Consider the following 20542-nt stretch of genomic DNA (forward strand, 5'->3'; position numbering starts at 1 on the left):
GAGGTTGCTCCTGTTCCCTGATTTTTCTGTGCTCATTGAGTTGAGGATTGCCGCTGCTGAGCACAGGAACGTTTGCCGGCGGGCAACATAAATGTAGTGCCAGGACTGCAAGTTCAGGGAGGGTGGGCTGGATTGGTAACAGGACCATCGAGCCTCACTCATGCTATTGTGTTAAATTACCATGTGGTTATTACTCTTTGACATTTGTTGGAACTCTACTGTTAACTTATTGCCTGCGTTTACACACTGCAGTTATACTCCATCAAAGTGCTTTGGTGGATTTAAATTGCTACTCTTGGGTGTTTATAACCCGGGTCACAAAACTTGGTGATAAACACCTTTTCTATTTTTTTAAAAAAGATATGATCAGCATACCAATATCTAGCATGTGTTGATATCCTTTATTCATTGTGATATGGTGATACCTCTAAATCTGATGTAGAATTATCAAGCACCTTTTTGTGACTGTACAGAATCCCTATATTTACAATACACTCATAATGAGTTTTAAATGTAGAAGCAAAGCACGTTATTAATGAATGAATTTGCAATGAGGTGAAATTCTGATTCAGAAACAGTGAACAATATTTCTTTTGCACTGAGACATCCCCAATGTGTTTGTGAAGGACTCTCAACAAAGGAAATAACCCTAATTAAAAACATGCTTTGAATACCTAGCATCAGGAATGTCAAACTAAGTGTCATTTATCAGTAAATTTCATCTTTTAACTCTCTGCAAAACAACTCACTGTGTACTATGCTGCTTCTTTCATTATACCGTCCTGATGCACTTTTCCTGTCATATAAGTAAGTAACTTTTTATACTCTGATATTCCATGTCAACACCTCAGGAATTTTTACACAGAGCAATAATGGTCAATGGCTTAGCAGGACGTCATTGTGGTGAAGCTAATTGTGTCTTTGAAATTATTTTCAGGCATGGGAAGTAGTGACGAATGGTCTGACGTTCAGGAGATAATCGATTCAACCCCAGAGCTTGATATGTGTCAAGATCCACGCTTTGAAGGACGTGGAGGCAACAGGTAGTTTTTCAGATCGAGCACATTAACAGAAAGTGCAGACTGAGAAAGAAGATTCTCAGAAGGGGTGGTTTCTTTACACTCACCCGATGGAAACTGCATTTTTCTAAGGGTGCTGTAGTCAGGAAAAGAAGGTGGAGACACTTTGAGTCTACCTTTGATGCAATTGTGCGTTTCAGGATCTATGTGGCTCTTCTAAAGGATAGAACAAGGCCAGTGTGCCAGTGGTAATGTGGAGAATACTTTTGCCCTGCAACTTAAATCCCTGGTCTCGATTAGCAGAGAAACGGAATTGCAGGACATTTAAAAGAAGTTGTTGGTGCTTCTTGGATCACTGCTTCCTTTCCCACTGAAACTTATTTGTTCAAAGTATAAGGGTCAGACTGCACGTTTGCTGCCTTTTGATTCCAAGGAAACCTTGGATGAATAATGCTATCTGTGTACAGTGGACTGTAGTCCAGATCACATAATTGAGCAACGTTGCCAGTGGCTCAGTCAGTATGCCTATCAACTTTTATACCATTGTCTCCTTTCAAATTATAATAGCAGTCACAGTGCTTTCTGATCCTGTATATAATGTGTTAACCATAACAAATAGATTGGGGTATATGACAACAAAATACTGATGTATTTACATCACCCATTAACAGTAGCAGTTTCATTATTGAAAATGCTTCCCATCAAACCTTGAGTAAGGATTGTCACCAGAGCTGGAGTATTCAACCATTTCTGGATAACTTGTAGCAATAATGGCAGGGGATGATATGACTGTCATCTTGCTGCTCCCTAAAGTTTAACATAGCATTTCCTTGATGAAAGGTCATGGGAAGAAGGCAGGAGAATGGGGTTGGGAGGAATAATAAATCAGCCATGATTGAATGGTGGATCAGACTTGATGGGCTGAATGACCTAATTCTATTCCTATGTCTTATGGTCTAAAATGGTGCATCCTTTTTTGTTATTTCCATTTTACTCTAAGGGAATACCACAAAGCTTACAGCATAACTTGAAAGCCCATTAACCGATGTTATGTTTGGTGCTATCTGTGGTTAGAAATTATATGTATCCTCAAGAATGGAGTCTTTAGATTTGATGGTTGACCCTAATAGTCATAGTCATTGTCATACTTTATTGATCCCGGGGGATAATGTCACATTAGTTGACATAGGTTTTCACTCACAATCTTAAAGAAAGAAGTATGTTACCTTGTTACTCTTGGTGAGTTTATATACAGGTCTGCTTTATATTTATTATTGTCACTTTAGTTTTCTGCACGTAGATTCCATTTAATGTAACAGCTGGGGGAAGAAACACGATTTGGGGGTGTGGGAGAAGGCGGTGACCATCTATGCCTCTGCTTATCATTACTTTTCTTGTGAAATTTGGAGGTGACGATAGCAGTTTATACCCGAATATGAGTAAATCTTGTTTGCAAAGGCATTGTGTGGGTTAGTGATAACAGGAGGACCGTCTAGTATGGAACAGTGGGTTGCTCTGTTCAGGGCTGTTAGATAATTATCTGCCTGGTGTGGAAGGTTCATCAATTTTCTAATCTGATGGTTGTAAATTGAATGATTCAGCCCCACACAGGGAATTGTAAATAAGGCATTTGGGATAAACACAGATTCGTTGTACCATGAACTTTCTACTGCGGGGTCAGAGGTCATCGGAGATGTGGACGAGGGGGCAGATCTGCTTGGTAAGTCAAGCGCATGCTAATTTTGTACACTTGGATTTATAACTTCTGATTAACAAACAAAAAATAGATTTCAATAGAAATTTCCAGTGACTTTAAATCAATATCCTGAAGATTTGAAACATCTTTCATAAATAACCGATTCTTTGTTGTGTTGCGTTTTTCGTATTATACATGAAAGTGTTTGATTTTTAAAGATCAGTAAAATGGAATAATTTCAAATATTTTGTATCTGGGAGGAAATGTTTTTTTGATTATGTTTCCTTCATGATGTTCAATAATTTTTAGTCAAGGTTTCAGATTGCAAGAAGGCAAAGGCCCTGACACCTGTTGCTAGGTAACGCAAAGTCCATAGGGATAATTTGATCTATCGGTACTCACAACTTTCTTGTCTTCATTCTGAGGAATTACCTTTTCTCCAGTCTCTAACTTGCAGCATTACATAATTGTATTCAGAGTCACATGTGTGTCATAAATATTGAATCAATTGTTCTGTTTTGAGATTTTTCAGTCACTGAATCTTCTTATTTTTGCAGTCATTGATCAGGACACAAGGAATTTTTTAAAGAGCACTGGAAATTGTATTAAGCCAATAGATTATGTATGTTGTAGAATGTTTATATTGTCTTTGACATTTATAAATTTGGAGAGTACACAGTGCAATAATCGTCTAACGTTTCCAGGTTTCAGTTAAAACCATACGTGGTGTTCTTTAGTGATTCTCTGTTATCAACGAGGAAAACTGTTCAGTTTTTAATGTGTATGATGTGAATGTACAATGTAGAATGCTGTAAATTAATATATATATATCAATGGATTTTATATTTATTGTGTATTTATTTAGAGCTGCAGTAGTCACTGCACGCTTTACATTGTGATAAGGAGCATGCTAAATTATTCCCAAACTTGTGTTAATAACATCCAACAATTGATGAATACAAGAAACAACAGAATGTGTTTTGTGGCCTACTGGACAGAGAATTCTCAATCTGGGGCAACAGAATTTTCCATTGGGGCATTACAGTATTTTATTCAGATTACTCCAATATTAAAGAATGCTTCTTAATTCATTGCAGTTTTGAAGCAAATTGGAAAATTGTGATTTTTTTTTTGATTTAGTGCAGTTCTTCTGTGTTTGGTACCTGGTTAATACATTTATAGAGAGCATTTTGACTGAACATGTGGAAGCTTTGGGCTTCCTCAAGGTTTCCATCAATGTTTGCATGGACAATTAAACATCATGAGGATGGCTTTCAAAATGTTCATTCTTTTGAGCATTGATTGGAAAATTGGAAAAAAAATGAAGAAAATTGGTTGATTTGTTTCTTTAATAATCACTCCTTGCGCCCCCCCCCCCAAGCTCACTCTTGCCCCATCAAATCCAGTGACATGCTTCAGTTATGAAAAGTGAATTATTTGATCAAGGTTAACATGCAGTGGTTTTGGGGCAACTGGAAGGATTTCTTTGGCAATACTTGCAGCCATTCTGGACTTCACCTTTTCAGTATAATTCAAATTGACAATTTCAAAATAATTTATTATATTGGCACACTTGAACAAAATAACAAAACTTTATTTGGATTTCAGATTGAATACCAATGGTCTTTATGCTAAGTGAATGGAACTTTAAATTGAAAGGCACATTCAGATTATGTGCTGGTTTTCACAAGGTCACAAGACAAAGGGGCAGAAGTAGGCCATTTGGCCCATCAAGTCTGCTCCGCCACTCCTCCATGAGCGAAACTATTCTCCCATCTAGTTCCAATTTCTGGCTTTTTCCCCATATCCCTTGATACCCTGACTAATTAGATACCTATCAATCTCCTCCTTAAACACCATCAATGATTGGGCCTCCACAGCTGTATGTGGCAATGAATTCCATAGATCCACGACCCTCTGGCTAAAAAAATTTCTCCTCATCTGTTTTAAATGGGTACCCTCTAATTCTAAGATTGTGGCCTCTTGTCCTGGACTCGCCCACCAAGGGAAACAGCCTTTCCACATCTACTCTGTCCAACCCTTTCAACATTCAAAATGTTTCTATGAGATCCCCTCTCATTCTTCTATACTCTAATGAATACAGTCCAAGAGCCAACAAACGCTCCTCATATGTTAGCCCCTGCATTCCAGGAATCATCCTCGTAAATCTTCTGTGAACTCTCTCCAACATCAGTACATCCTTTCTAAGATGGGGAGCCCAAAACTGCGCACAGTATTCCAAATGAGGTCTCACCAGTGCCCCATAGAGCCTCATCAACACCTCCTTACTCTTATACACTATTCCTCTTGAAATGAATGCCAACATAGCATTCGCTTTCCTTACTGCTGATCCAACCTGGTGGTTAACCTTTAGGGTATCCTGCACGAGGACCCCCAAGTCCCCTTTGCACTTCCAATTTTTGAATTTTCTCCCCATCTAAATAATAATCTGCCTGATTATTTCTTCTTCCGAAATGTACAACCATACATTTCTCAACATTGTATCTCATCTGCCATTTCTTTGCCCACTCTCCTAAACTGACCAAGTCTCTCTGCAACCTTTCCGTTTCTTCAACACTTCCTGCTCCTCCACCTGTCTTGGTGTCTCCCGCAAATTTAGCCACAAAACCATTTAATCCATAATCTAAATCATCGATATACATTGTAAAAAGAAGCGGCCCCAACACCGACCCCTGCGGAACACCACTAGTAACCGGCAGCCAATCAGAATAGGATCCCTTTATTCCCACCCTTTGCTTTCTGCCTATCAGCTAATGCTCCACCCATTCCAATATTTTTCCTGTAATTCCATGGGCTCTCATCTTATTAAGCAGCCTCTTATGCGGCACCTTATCGAAGGCCTTTTGAAAATCCAAATACACAACATCCACAGCCTCTCCCTTGTCAATCTTATTTGAGATTACCTCAAAAAATTCCAATAGGTTGGTGGGGCAGGATCTTCCCTTCATGAAACCATGCTGGCTTGGGCCTACCTTGTCATGCACCTCGAGGTATTTCATAACCTTGTCCTTGAGGATCAATTCCAATAACTTTCCAACTACCGAAGTCAGACTAATAGATCTGTAATTTTCTTTTTGCTGCCTCCCTCCTTTCTTAAACAGCAGAACTACATTTGCGACCTTCCAGTACTCCGGAACCATGCCAGAGTCTATTGATTCCTGGAAGATCATTTCCAATGCCTCCACGATCTCCAAAGCCACCTCCTTCAGAACCCGTGGGTGCTCCTCATCTGGTCCAGGAGACTTATCTATTCTTAGTCCATTTAGCTTCCCAAGCACTTTTTCTTTAGTAATCTTGACTATACCTAATTCTATTCCCTGAGACCCCCGGCTATCAGGTATGTTACTAATGTCTTCCACTGTGAAGACCGATGTAAAATACTCATTTAGTTCCTCTGCCATCTCTTTGTTACCCATTATAATTTCTCCAGCATCATTTTCAATCGGTCCTATATCTACCTGTGTCACTCTTTTATTCTTCATATATTTAAAAAAAAAACTCTTAGTATCCTTTTTTTACATTAATTGCCAACTTCCTTTCATAATTCATCTTTTCTTTCCTAATGTCCTTCTGTAAGTTTTTAAAAGTCGTCCAGTCCCCAGTTTTCCCACTAATTTTTGCTTCCTTGTACGCCATCTCTTTTGCTTTTACTTTAGTCTTAGCCTCTCTCGTTAGCCACATTTGTGCCATTTTTCCACTCATGATTTTCTTTTTTCTTGGAATATATTTTTCCTGCACTTTCCTTATTTCTTGTAGGAATTTTATCCAATTCTGCTCTACCATCCCTCCATCTAGCTTACTTTTCCAGTTGACTTGGGCCAATTCCTCTCTCATACCGCTGTAATTTCCTTTGTTCCACTGAAATATCGATACACCTGATACCGGCTTCTCCTTTTCCAATTTGAAACTGAACTCAATCATATTATGATCACTACTTCCATGGGGTTCCCATTACCTTTAGCTCCCTAATCGCCTCAGGTTCATTACACAGCACCCAATCCAAAACAGCCAATCCCTTGGTGGGCTTATGGACAAGCTGCTCCAAAAAGCCATCCCGTAGGCATTCTACAAACTCCCTCTCCTGAGATCCAGTACCTTCCTGACTTTCCCAATCCACTTTCATATTAAAATCCCCCATAATTATCTTGACCTTTTCCTTCTGACACACTTTTTCTATTTCCAGCTGTAATTTGTAGTCCACATCCCGACTGCTGTTTGGAGGCCTGTATAGAACTGCTATTAGTGTCTTCTTACCCTTGCCATTTCTTAACTCAACTTTGCATTCTCTGAATACAGATAATTTGAGGTTCTTAAGATGATCAAATTAGAAGTATACTGCGTATGAAGAGAAGTTTCTCCCTGAGCAAACTGAGGATCCTAGAATAGAGAACATGATTTAAAATGAGGAAGTAAAAATATAACAGGCTTTTCACTAGTAAAACACTTTTGTTACAAGGAAAGATGATGGCATGGAGTGTATTTCAAACTTAGAGACATGGTTATGAATCCCATTGCAACTGCTGGGAAATTTAAATTCACCTAATTAAATCTGGAATTACAGAGATTTTCTCAGTATCGGTGTCAATGAAATTATTGGATTGTAAGAACCCACCAGGTGTGCTATTGTCCTTCAAGGAAGGAAATCTGCTCAATCTCGCCAACATGACACTTCTGATTCATTAAGATGGCTGATTCTTAATTGCCTTCTTAGATCCAACATTGAGGACAGTGTCTCAACACCAGATAGCTAAAAATAATAGAACAGGTGATAGTTGAGAAACTGTTAAGGCTGGACCAGTGGAAAACTCAAAGTTGAGATTAATAGACTTTTTTTTTGAGGCAACATGGGCATTAAAAGTTGGAAAAAGAGATGAGATGCAGATGGAATTATGGGAGTGGCTCAAGGGAATGAGTGCTGTCATTTCCCTGAATTTCAATTTCACTGGTTTTTAATCGAATATGGACTTAAAATCTTTGCATAGCCTTTTTGGTCAACTGGATATTTATATCAAATCCTTGATTGGCTAATTGGAAGACACTTTATCCAGTAAAAGGAAGGTAAGTTTAAATGGTGTGGCCTTTTGGAGCAGAGATTGAGGAGTTGAGGCCTTGGATCAAAAGGCTTTGGTGCCGTTGTACAAGTCATTGTCGAGGCTGCACTTGGAGTACGATGTACAGTTTTGGTCACCCTGTTTAAGATGTAGTTAAACAGGAAAGAATGTAGAAAAGATTTACAAGGATGTTGCTAGGTTTGGAGGTCCTGAGTTAAAGGGAAAAGTTGACCAGTGTAAGTCTTGATGCATTGGAATGTAGAATGAGGGCTGATCCTGTAGAAATATTTAAAGTTTTGAGAGACATGGATAAGTTGGATGGTAATAGTCTTTTCCCAGTGTAGGTGAGACCAAAACTTGAGGGTTTGGATTTAGCATCAGAGGAAAAAGATTTAAAAGGGACCTGAGATGCACCCTTTTCATGCAGGGTGTGGTGGATATACAAAATGCAGAGTCAGAGGGTGGGTTGGGGTGGGTATAGTGATATAATTTATGAAGCACTTCGACAGGTATATGGATGGGCAGGACTTAGAAGGATATGGGTCAAACTCAGGAAATTGGGACTAGCTGAGTGGGTACCATGGTTGACAGGGACCCATTGAGTCAAAGCACCTGTATTTGGCTGCATTGTTCTATGACTTCTGAGACATGTCACTGATTCAAAACCTATTTTCCCATGCAGGATGTCCTCGGAGAGCTCACTGTTGCATTATTTTATCTGTAAACCAGTGACTAATGTTATGTTGCATGCTGGCTGTGGATGATACTGCTGACTTTTAACTTTAGATCTGTTTGCACATCCAGTTAAATCTTACCAATGGCAATGTGCCAGTGACAGATCATTATCATTGATACAGACTTCTATCACAATGGCACAGAAAATGTTCAATACCTTGGTGTTCACTTGGCGGCAAGACAATTTATGACACTTTGGGAATGTATTCTACACAAGTTGAGTCTGGGCCTCAAAAGCTTGTGTTTTTTTAAAAAAAAATTGTTTCAGCTGACATCCATCTCCCAACACTTTCCATTTCACATTTGCATTTTTTCCTCTCCTTTTTTATCATTTAAAATGAGCATCTGTGTCCAATACCCTCTAACTGCAGTTTATTGTCTAGAAAATGGGTTGCACGCATTTACAGTGCATTAAATCTGTGTTGTTAGCACACCCCTGAAATCTTGGCTCAGCACAAAAATTGTGAGAATAATTCACAAAATAATTGTGAAAACCAAAGCAAATGTATCCTTTTAAAACTTATTCACATGAATTGCATCTTTAGTGTGATATCAAAGCATATTCTATTCACTTTGCCCAGAGTGTTGTATGCTTGGCTCATAACAGCAATGCCATTTGTGCTCTGACCAATTGTAAATGAATAAAAATATCACCTGGGTAGTTTAGGATGACCTAGACATCCCATTTGGTTAGAGAGTAGGGCTGGTAAATAGTGCAATGATGTTAGGGAGCATAATTGAACTGGGAATGTGTTGGGGTTTCAATTGATCAGGAATAATTCTGAAGTGATGTTGGAACAGGGATGAGTTGGGAGCCACAATACAAAGTGTACCTTGGATAACAGTTTTTTTTTAAATAATAAAGGTGAGAAGAAAGTGTGTGATTTATTAAAAACAGAAACTGTGTCCTGCCAGTGTGTCTTTAAAGCATACAACATCTTTCAGCATGACATACTACTAGCTAAGCTGTTCATAAATCTTGCCCTTTAGATTTAATTTTCAGAACTTTTGCAAGTGAAGTGGCCTGTAAACATTGACATTACCTATATATGATGCAGTAGGGAAGTTATATTAACATTAGGGTGAATTATGCCAAGAAGTGCCCTGTCTAAATTTCCAATGGGGGCGGGGGTGATAAATTCACTAGAAAATATGCACAAATAATGTGAAGCAAGTCCACAAACTGCATGCTGTCTGCTACTGATTCTGAAAAGAATAGGCATAGATGGATTTTCTCAACTCCATTTCCTCGGTTAGCATCCTCAAGCCCACTGACTGCTCTTGTTTGCCTACGATTTATCAGAATGAAGGGTATTGCTTTGAAGATACAAAACATACTCTGAGTGACACTTTATACTTCAATTTTGTTAACAAATGCTTTATCGGCTGCACCTTTATGGGATCTGGGCATTTTATTATCTCATTTTGGAGTGATTAATGACGAGAAACAACAAGGGAATAAATTCCACAAGAAAACAACAACAGGAGTAGGTCACTTGGCTCAAATTAGCTGAAGTTTCATGGAAGTAGTTAAGGTATTAAAACAGAAGACAAGCTATACTGTTTAACTGTGAAATATGTCACACATTTAGATACAAGACACAAATTAGAGCACAGCCAATAGCCTACAGTACTATAAAACTATTAGTTCCTAAAAATTATTGATGGTGGAATTCATCCTGTATGCACTGCCATTTTATTTTCTGATTGACTGTAAATGAACTGCGCCAGATGGTGGTGTAGTGGCATCAGCACTGGATTTCAAGGCAGAAGGTCCTAAGTTCAAACCCAGCCGGGTCCCAACCTGGGCAGCAGCAGTATCTGTGCGGAAGAAAGGCCTGGCAATCTACTTCCGTATCTTGTCATGGAAACCCTATGGACAACTACACTACCCATAGGGTCGCCATGACTCGACAATGACTCGCTTACACTCAACAACAACAACTGAACAAAATCAACGCAGACACCTAGTGCAGATTATGGACTGCTTTGATACAATGTTTTTGACGATTATATCCTCCAACTCTTCATTTTCATTGTAACATTCAAGATGATTGTCGATACCTTTTAAATTCATTGTAGTTCCTAACATGTAGTGAAATCGCTTCATCTTCACTCCTGGCTGTTTCTGGCATCTCCAAGCCCGAATGCTTGAAACTGCAGTGAGCAAAACAGTTCTGTCTTGCTGCTTATTTCCTGTCAACTATCAGTGGCAAAAAATCACTGCTTTTTGAACACAAATACACATAACTGACTCCATTTAAAAATTGTTCATTCGAAGCATGGGAAAGTGTCTAATGGTCATGCAAGTTTACACGACTGACACTAGTTACACAACTACTTGGCAACAGATGTGTCCCAATTAAGTGGCATAGGGACCCAAATAAACAAAAGGAATCCCAGGTATTTTCTTGATTAGTCTTTTTTTTTGAAAAGAATTGTCCAAGATAAGCAGCTGCCCTAATTAACAAGCCCAATTAACTGGAATCCACTGTACTAATTAGTACAGCTCCACTGCCTTGTGGCTATACCCACTCATAGAGGAGTCTTCGGGAGTAAGCCCCGAGGATGAACCCAGACCCACATCCTGAGGTAGCCCTACATCAAATTTAGTGCTGACTGGCAACTTCTGTGGCAAATTATATCAGTTTCTACCATTCCTTTGGATTCATCAGCTGCGTGGAGAGAAGGAGCCTGCTACATGGGCAACAGCTAGCTCTCCATAACCATACTTACTTGGCTTGCCTTCTGGCTTGTGTGCTACGTAGCCAGCTGAGATGCACCATCCATGGTTGACCCTTGACCAATGGAAGGCCTCAGTTGAAGCAAAGTGTCTAAGACTGGCCACCAGGTTTGCAATTCTCAATTGCTAAATGGTAAAATGTTCAAAACAAAAACTGGAATAAAACTACAACGGGATTAATGCATGCTTACTGTAAGGTGCTTCTAAGTTGCCACAACCGTCATGTAGTACAGAAAGATTTTTGGTGTGAATCTGGAGGAGTTTTGGAAGCTTGAACCTATTGACTGAAGTGGGTGTGAAATTGAAAGCATGGAGTGACTCCTGGCCCTCTAATTCTGGCCACAAAGGAAGGTCACAATGCACATCTTTTCGTAACTGTGATCACCTTTCCTCGCTCCAGATGTCAAAGTTCAGCAGCATTGTTTGCAGAATATAACATCGATACTGGGCTGATCACACACATTACACCTGCTTTGCAGGCCATTTGCTGTTCATGTCATGTCTGTCAGGAAATGAAAGTCAACAAAACTGCCGACGCTCAGAATTCAAAGTAAATTTATTATCAAAGTACATGTATGTCACCATATACAACCCTGAGGTTCATTTTCTTCCAGGCATACTCAATCTATAGAATAATAACCATAACAGAATGAATGAAAGACTGTGCCAACTTGGGTGTTCAACCAGCGTTGCAAATACAAAAAGGAAGAAATAATAATAAATAAGCAGCAAATAACATGAGATGAAGAGTCATTGAAAGTCAGTCCATTGGATGTGGGAATATTTCAATGATGGGGCAAGTGAAGTTATCCCCTTTGGTTCAAGAGCCTGATGGTTGAGGGGTAGTAATTGTTCCTGAACCTGCTGAAATCTGAAATAAAAATTCTGGAAGTACCCAACAAATTGGGCAGCATTTATGGAAGGAAAAATCATTTAAGGTCTACATTCCATTGTCTGCTATTAACTCTGTTTCTCCTTCCAGAAATACTGCCTAACCTGTTGAATGCTTCCAGCATTTTCTGTTTTTATTGATATCAATTGGCAATTTGGTCTGGGTACTTCATGACACATTCACCTTAGTTCTAGTTTCATTTCTCTGCTAGTATCTTGCCATGAATGTATGTAGCTGATTTTAACTACATGGCAGAAAATGGATTAAACGCTCACACCATATAGCTTTTGTAATTAACAGTCCATGAAACAAAGAACACATATGTCTTGAAGGTGCTTGAATTATAGTGGCCTGCTTTGGACATTTTTTTAAAATGTTTAAAAAAATCCTCATTTTTATTTAACATGATCTGTGCAAAGAGTGGCCCTTCTGTGAACTGCAGCTCAGATCCCCCGATCTTTGGGCTCAGACTGCTGCAGGATGGAATTGCTCTCAATCAAAAGGTGCCATTATGTAGACTTCATAGTGGGGAGTGAGGTGGTTTTCCCCAGGAGATCCGTGCTGCATTACTCTTCTCCCACCTTCTCCCAGTCCTCCCTTCTGGAAAGATCTCAGTATCCATAAGGCCTTGAGACATAGAAGCAGAGTTGTGCCATCTGGTACATTGAGTATGCTCCCCTGTTTGATCAGAGCTGAATTATTTTCCTACTCGACCCTGCTGTACAGCCTTTGACACCCTTACTAATCAAGAACCTGTTAACCTCTGCTTTAAATATACCCGCTAGCCAAGGAAATTCCTCTCATCTCTCTTCTAATGGGACACCCTTCTATTCGGAGGCTGTGCCCTCTGGTCCTAGACTCTCCTGTTATTGGAAGTATCTCCTGTAAAATTGTTGAATGACTTCACATGGGTTAGTAGTTCATGATGGGGCAACTACCCATTTAATAATCACATATGAAACACACAAGTTGTTTGATGTTTTTATTTCTTAAAACAATACTCTCCCAGTTTTACACTTTTTCTGTTTTCCTTTTTGACTGAATTTAACATTATGAGGCACGCATTTAGTGCACCACAAGCTCTTATTGCCCAATTTTTAAAAAGACTGTATTTTGGATCATTTACGTGTTGACACCTGTGCAAGCATTGCCATGTACTTTTCCAATCCACAAGTGCTGGAGTGTTTGTCTGGAGCCAGACCTCAAAGCATATAACCTGTTTTAATTTATGGAGGATGCTGTGCTGAATGGTTATGGCTGCAGTTCTTTGATGGGGAAAGTAATAATTGGCACAAACACCAAAACATAATGGCCTTCCTCACCATTGGAAGAACTGTGCTAAACAATTGTTGGCATATATTAACTATGCACTGGGGTTTTTAGTAAATATTTAGGCCATTAACTCTAATAGTTCTATTGGGATACTCATGAATATGGTGAATTGCCATCCAATTCTGTGTAATCTGCAATATAGCTAAAAGCAAATGCTGCATTCAGAATTATTGTCAGTTAGACTGTGAGGCATTTTATTATTTGTGTATTATATTCTGTCAGGTAAATTTTGAAATAATGAATTGGATATGTTTTCAAAAACAAAATGTTCATACTCTTCCCTTACTCTAATGGAAATCTTCTGGCTTTCACCCTGCATCACTAACATTTCTTTTCCAGGTGAGTTTAAAAGTGGCTCAGCTGTAGCCTGTATTTCCTAGCTCTGACCATATTGTCATTGTTGATGGTAAGATGTGAAGCAAGTGAGATTTCTTTTGCAGCAGGTTGGTGTTCGGCATGGCAGGACTCATGCTCACTACTGTTTAGCCTTTAGCATTCCATTTTCACTGTCACTAAAATGCCTGGAGGGCCATTGATTTTTTTTCTGTAATTTTCTTTTTCCAAACATTAATTATTGATCTTTTTGTTTTGCTTTCTTTTTTTGTCTCCTGGTCTGTGCCTGCTTGTGCTGGACATCTCCATAGGAGAGTTTTCAGGTGTGTATCTCCCCTCTAATTGGTGTGTTTATGTTGGTGCTGTACACATTGTGATACTCCCCTACCCCTATTTAAACATTCTGGCTTTTGGCCTGTGCTTATGTCCAGTTTGCTGAGCCTGGCCTCAAACTGCAGTGACATCTTCTGCTTTTCCCCCGAAAACTGGCAACGTAGCAACACTACTTTCTTTCTCAGCTAAGATTCCCCCAAAGATGCATAACTGCATGATGCTCTCCATTAATCAACAGTTTCTGATTTAAAACTGAACTCTTAATTAAATCGTATAAAATAAATATGATTTCCTCTCTTATTGTTTTAGCACTTGGGCTTTAGACTTCAACTTTATAGGGATGATGTTCAAACTCCAGTGTCACCTAATGATCAAATTTGGTTATTTTCTGTAGCTGGCGAGCATCAAATCCTCATTGAAGATGCTCATTTTTATCAATTCTGAAGCACTTAATACTTTCATCTATTGAATATATAATAGTCTATCAGTAATGATGTTCATGGAATTGACAATAATGAACTGTGGGTTGAGAGAGTCGGTGGATTCACAGTTTGTAGGAAAATTGGGGATATAATACTGATTAGCATACTAAATAATCTGCAAGGCACTGATTAGTGATCTACTGTATTAAATAGCTTTTTGATTCAGTTTCTTGACTGTTCAAGTAGAGTTTGGGAATAGATTGGTCAACTTAGCTTATTTAATATTAATCCTGAAAATGTTCTTTTTAAAGAAGGAGAACGTTCAGTTTTGCAGCTTGGATTGCGGTTGTGGAATTGCCTGCATGTCCAACCAATAACCACTCCCTGGCACCCTCCCACCATTGCAGAAGATCAAATCAGAACTTGAAACAGTAACTAAGATTTATTTTAGCTTAAGGCGTAATTGAAGTCGTAAGCCTGGAGGATAAAGTGATACATTAATTCTACAGACCTTTTGTATATCCACTGAATACGGCAATCTCAGTGTAGATAGAACCATGTTGTAGCTCATCAAACTCAGTTGAAACTTGTACATTAATAGATAAAGGAAATATGTGCCAATTAGAAATTCATTGCATTCTAGGAGGCTGCTGCTTCTGTTTAAGGACCCTGTCTGGTGTTGCTGCCCAGTATAATGCCTGCATTAAATTTACTCAAAATTTCCTCAAACCTTGTTCTTCAAGTGAAACACACAAAGGCTGGACAAGGTTCCTGCTACACTTCAGGCAAATTTAAGGCAGTGGAGTGGAGAAACTCACCAAATTCATATCTAATATTCAGTCATTTGCATGTCTGACACAAGGTGATCGCCTGCAACCCTGGATGCTCTTTGTAGTTTTCTGTTGGGACCGACTTCAGCTTGCTCTCCTTCTTGTGTTATATTCTGGGACTTTCTGGCTGTAAAATAGACTTGCCAAAAGCATGAAACAGCTATCCAGTTTGCACTTTGCCTGAATATTAAGGGAAAGAAAACTGGCTGCTGTTTCACGTGGGTCATGTGCAAAACGGTGCCAACTTTTCTTTTCCTTCACATTCAGGCAAAGTAAAGAAGGCAAAGATACAAAGAGCTCATTCCACATATGGCTTTTCCCATATTTTATCCAAGATAAAGTTGGGTGAACACACTCTGAAAATGCTGGAGGAACTCAGCAGGTCAGGGGGCATCTATGTAAATGAATAAACAGTCGACATTTCGGGCTGAGGCCCTTCTTCCGGACCTTGGGTAAAGTTTCATTAGTCCTACAGTGCACTTTGTGACCTAAGAAATGAAGACGGCAATGACATTGTGGAAGTAGAGCGTGTCCATTTTGCCTCACTAATTGAATCACAGTGCAGTACAGCAGTTAAGTTTATCAGCAGCCAGATCAGTATGAAGGCAAAAAACAATGAACTGGTGCATAACTGCTTCTTTCTCTCTTTTTGCTCCCTCCCCCTCGCCTTATTGGACTGCCCTCTTAGTGCGTGATGATTTCTTTGGTAAGATTCCTCCCACATTTTTCCTTCTTCCTTCATACATTTTCATCCCCTTTTTTGCAGTAAAATGCAGTCTTTTCCTTTGCTTTGTTGCATAGCGTGAGGCTGGGGAAATGGTGCTGCTTGTCTTTGAATATCTAGCCTTCCGGTTTGGTTGTGTCTTTGTGTTCTGGCTTCCAGTGTATCACTGCTATTGGCTGATTGGCCCTTCTGTTCTCAATGTACTCTGGTTCCAGCATTTTCTGTTGAATTTCTGGCAGATTAAGGACAAACACTGCAGACTATCGTGGATATTTCAAAACTGAACCCATTGAATTATCTATAAAGTAGAAACAGGGATGTCATTGGTTTTCAAGAGATATCTAAATTGTAAAACCAATTGCTTATGGCGCCAAAATAGCCACTTAGGATAATGGTTTTGATAGATGAGAAATAAAATACTTGCTAGGTATTGATCAACTGAAGTCTAATAGTGCATTACCGAGCCCCAATAAATTATGATCTAAAGTCATCGTGGTGTCAAAATCAGCTGTGGATCTGAATACTCGTTAATTTTAAGAGATCACTATATTTATTTTAGTCAAAATTTTCAAATGAAAAAAATAGCATACAATTGGGAACACCTCAATTTTTTATTTTTGCTAACATTTATCGAGGAAATACACTGTAGGTGGATTTTTACCAATGGTGAAAATGGTTGAAAAATTTCCACTGATACCAGCAATGCAGATGTGATTTAGGGGCTTTCCTCTTAAGGAGACTCATTTAAAGGATTATTTAAATCACTATTGGTGGCTTGGATTATAGGAGGGGAAACCTGCCCAGGACAACATTCTGTGTCTTTGAATGTTATAGCATGAGAGTTAGGGAAAAATGTACTTAAAAGATAATTCTGAACTAAATAATTCAAACATTTTTAAATGGCAAATTGACTCTTGATTAATAATAGCCTATATATTTTAAATTTCATAACTTTTGATTGTGTATACAAGGAATAAATATTTTGAATAGCTTACTACATAACTATTGTGACTGGGAGTGGAACAGTGTTAAAGTCGCACATTTGGGGTCTTGGGTCACACTTTAGTCAGTGGTAGATATTTTCTTTACCTGTAATTTGATTTGATATCTATTGAGCAATGTCAAAACTCATTCACGTTTCAAATATATACCATATTTGATTTTAAAGAGGCAGACTACAATATGCCAATGGCAAAATTTAGCCATCTGGTGCCACGAATGAGGAATGAACTCTTGACAATTGCAGCTCTCCTAATGACCCAGCAAGCAGCTGATCTACAGAAAATTGCGTATACCAGAAATGTCCCAATGTAATTCTGGAAACTTTACTGATTTAGTTGAACTTAGATCGTCATGAAGGTTCCTTTGGTTGGGGTTCAACATTAATGAGAAAACTTTTCAAAAGTTTCCATCAGTTTGGATATTTACTGATTATATGACTAGCGGGTTTCATAATGGTCCTCATATGCCTTAAATATTCCTTTAAAGTTTGATTTAATTTAACTCAGTGCTCTTTCGAACATGATAGTTGCATTTAAAGTTTAGAGCTTTTATGAATTTTGTTTGCATACAGTGAGTTGGGGAACTCCAGGACTGGTTAATGGAACATTTCCCCTAGTTTGTATTCATTACCAGTATTTGCATTCTTGGGTCAGCCACAGCGGCCAGATGCAAACTAAAGTTATTATGCACACTTTTTGTCCGTCCTCAGAAGGCTCCTTTCTGCCTGTGTGAGGATGATTTTCCAACTCTTAATTATTTCTGCCACATCTTTGAGATTTTGAATTTAGTGAATTTATATTTCAGGCGGAACTGGAAAATAAATCAAGGATATATCAAACCCAAGCCCCAGAGCTGGAGATGCATAATCTGCAATGCTTGAATTCCAGTACAGTCTAAAAACAGGAATTAGGCAAAATTATTCTGATCTAATTGTTTCACAACTCTGAATCGAGTTCCTGCAAAGACTCCAATACCAAAAGGGGTTTGAAGTTAACAGTACAAAAATGATGAATATTTGTTGGCAATTCTTTTGACTGCTACTGATATACAGTATTTACTTTAAATTTCTTCACGCCACTATTATCTTTCACATAATTAAAGTTAAGACTATCTATTGTGACTAGTGTACTGTTGCAATAGATTTCAGATCTCCAGTTTATTCCTCTGGCTTCAATATGCTAGTGCATCCTATTTGAGGCAGGGATTTTCAGAATTTTATTGGCGCTGCCATGCCCTGTTCCCATGAAATGAACAAACTGAGGATAACAGGAATGTGTGCTGTTATGATTGAGACTGCTATTTTCCTGGGCTGGTCCATTCTGCCAGTCCTTAAAATAGAAAGGGCAGTGACAGGCAGAAGTTTCGGCAGTGATTTACAATGAATTAGTTACAGAGCCTTCTCAGCAAGATGTATGTTTTGACTTGTTGACAAAATCACCTTAAGAACATTATGAAAACAGAAGGCATTTATTATCTGGGGACAGCCTGTATGTAGGATAAGGTAGCAACACTGCAAATCCTGGTCACAATTGAGAGAAAATCTACAGATGCTGGAAGTCAAAACAACACACACAAAATGCTGGAGGAACTCAGCAGGCCAGGCAGCATCTATGGAGAAGAGTAAACAGTCAACGTACCAGGCTGAGATCCTTCATCAGGACTCCTGAAGAAGGGCCTCGGCCTGAAATGTCGACTGTTCACTCTTTTCCATAAATGTTGCCAGCCTGCTGAGTTCTTCCAGCATTTTGTGTTTATTACTGCAAATTCTAATGGCTGAGGCAAATTCAGAGGACATAAAATCATAAGAAATAGGAGCAGGAGTAGGCCATCTGGCCTGTCGAGCCTGCTCCGCCATTCAATAAGATCATGGCTGATCTGGCCATGGACTCATTTCCACCTACCTGCCTTTCCCCCATAACCCAGAGTTAATGTTCTGGAAGATGCACTGGGGCAGTTAATGTTTGCAGGTGACAAAGCTCATTAAAGGACAGTGCAGGCACCTGGTTAATACCTAATGAGTGTCTGACACTCCGTTTTCCCTTTGCACTAGTGTAGTATCATCATTGTTGTTAGAGAGGAATCTTTTTTATATATCAGAGATCCCAATGCAAGGATAGAGCATCTTCAAGAACTGAGAAGGGAATATACTGGCATCTGATATTGCTAATGGTTCTCTTTAACTCCTCCTTCATGATTAGTTCAATTCAAAGTAAATTTACTATCAAAGTACATTATATGTCACCAAAGAACCCTAAGATTCATTTTATTGTGAACATGCACTGTAAATCCAAGAACGCAATGGAAGGACCACACCCAACAAGATGGACGAACAACCAATGTGCAAATACCAAATAAATAAACAATAAATACTGAGAACATGAAATGAAGAGTCCTTGAAAGTGAGTCTATAAAGTTGTGGGAGCAGTTCAGTGATGGGGATGAAGTTATGCCCTTTGGGATGGTTGAGGGCTAATAACTGTTCCTGAACATGGTGGTGTGGGTCCTGAGGCTCCTGTACCACCTTCCTGATGACAGCAGTGAGAAGAGAGCCTGGATGGTGGGGGTCCTTGATGATGGATGCTGATTTCCTGCGACAGCAATCCATGTGGATGTGTTCAATGGTGGAGAGGGCCTTACCTGTGATAGACTGGACCATATCCACTATATTTTGTAGGATTTTCTGTTGAAGGGCATTGATGTTTCCATAACAGGCTGTGATGCAACCAGTCAATATACTCTCCACCACACATTGATATTTGTTTGTCAAAGTTTTAGATGTCATGTCAAATCTTCGTAAACTTCAGCTGCCGTGCTTTCTTTGTAATGGCATTTACATGCTAGACCCAAGACAGATCATCTGAAATGCTAGCACTGAGGAATTTAAAGTTGCTGACCCTCTCCTCCACTGATCCTCCAATGAGGATTGGTTCATTGACCTCTGGTTTCTCCCTCCTGAAGTCAACAATCAGCTCCTTGGTCTTGCTGACATTGAATGAGAGGTTGTCATTGTGGCACCACTCAGCCAGATTGTCAATCCTCCTCCTATATGCTGATCCATCATCTCCTTTGATTCAGCCAGTGACAATGGTGTCGTCGGCAAACTTCAGTATGGCATTGGAGCTGTGGTTAGCCCCACAGTCATCAGTGTAAAGCAAGTAGAGCAAGGGGCTGATCATACAGCCTTGTGGTGCACCTGTGCTGATAGAGATAGTGGAGGAGATGTTGTTGCCAATCTGAACTGATGGATCTGCAAGTGAGAAAATCGAGATTCCAATTGCATAAGGAGGAATTGAGGCCAAGGTCTTGAAGCTTATTTTTGAGGGGATGATGGCATTGAATGCTGAGCTGTAGTCAATAAAGAGCATCCTGATGTATGCAACTTTGCTTTCCAGATGTTTCAGGATAGAGT

General features: G+C 39.2%; 1 protein-coding gene across 7 annotated transcripts in view; it reads left to right on the forward strand.

The window, feature by feature from the left end:
- Positions 1 to 20542, forward strand: part of mapk8ip3 (mitogen-activated protein kinase 8 interacting protein 3) — a 198219-nt gene that overhangs the window by 71643 nt on the left and 106034 nt on the right. For all 7 annotated transcript variants that reach the window (XM_072268888.1, XM_072268891.1, XM_072268889.1 and 4 more), the window contains exons 7-8: positions 938 to 1043; positions 2621 to 2739. In XM_072268888.1, the coding sequence (XP_072124989.1) occupies positions 938 to 1043; positions 2621 to 2739 (225 nt within the window). The remainder of the gene's footprint in view (positions 1 to 937; positions 1044 to 2620; positions 2740 to 20542) is intronic.

Source organism: Mobula birostris, chromosome 9 (assembly GCF_030028105.1).
Source record: "Mobula birostris isolate sMobBir1 chromosome 9, sMobBir1.hap1, whole genome shotgun sequence".
NCBI classification, from domain to species: Eukaryota; Metazoa; Chordata; class Chondrichthyes; order Myliobatiformes; family Myliobatidae; genus Mobula; species Mobula birostris.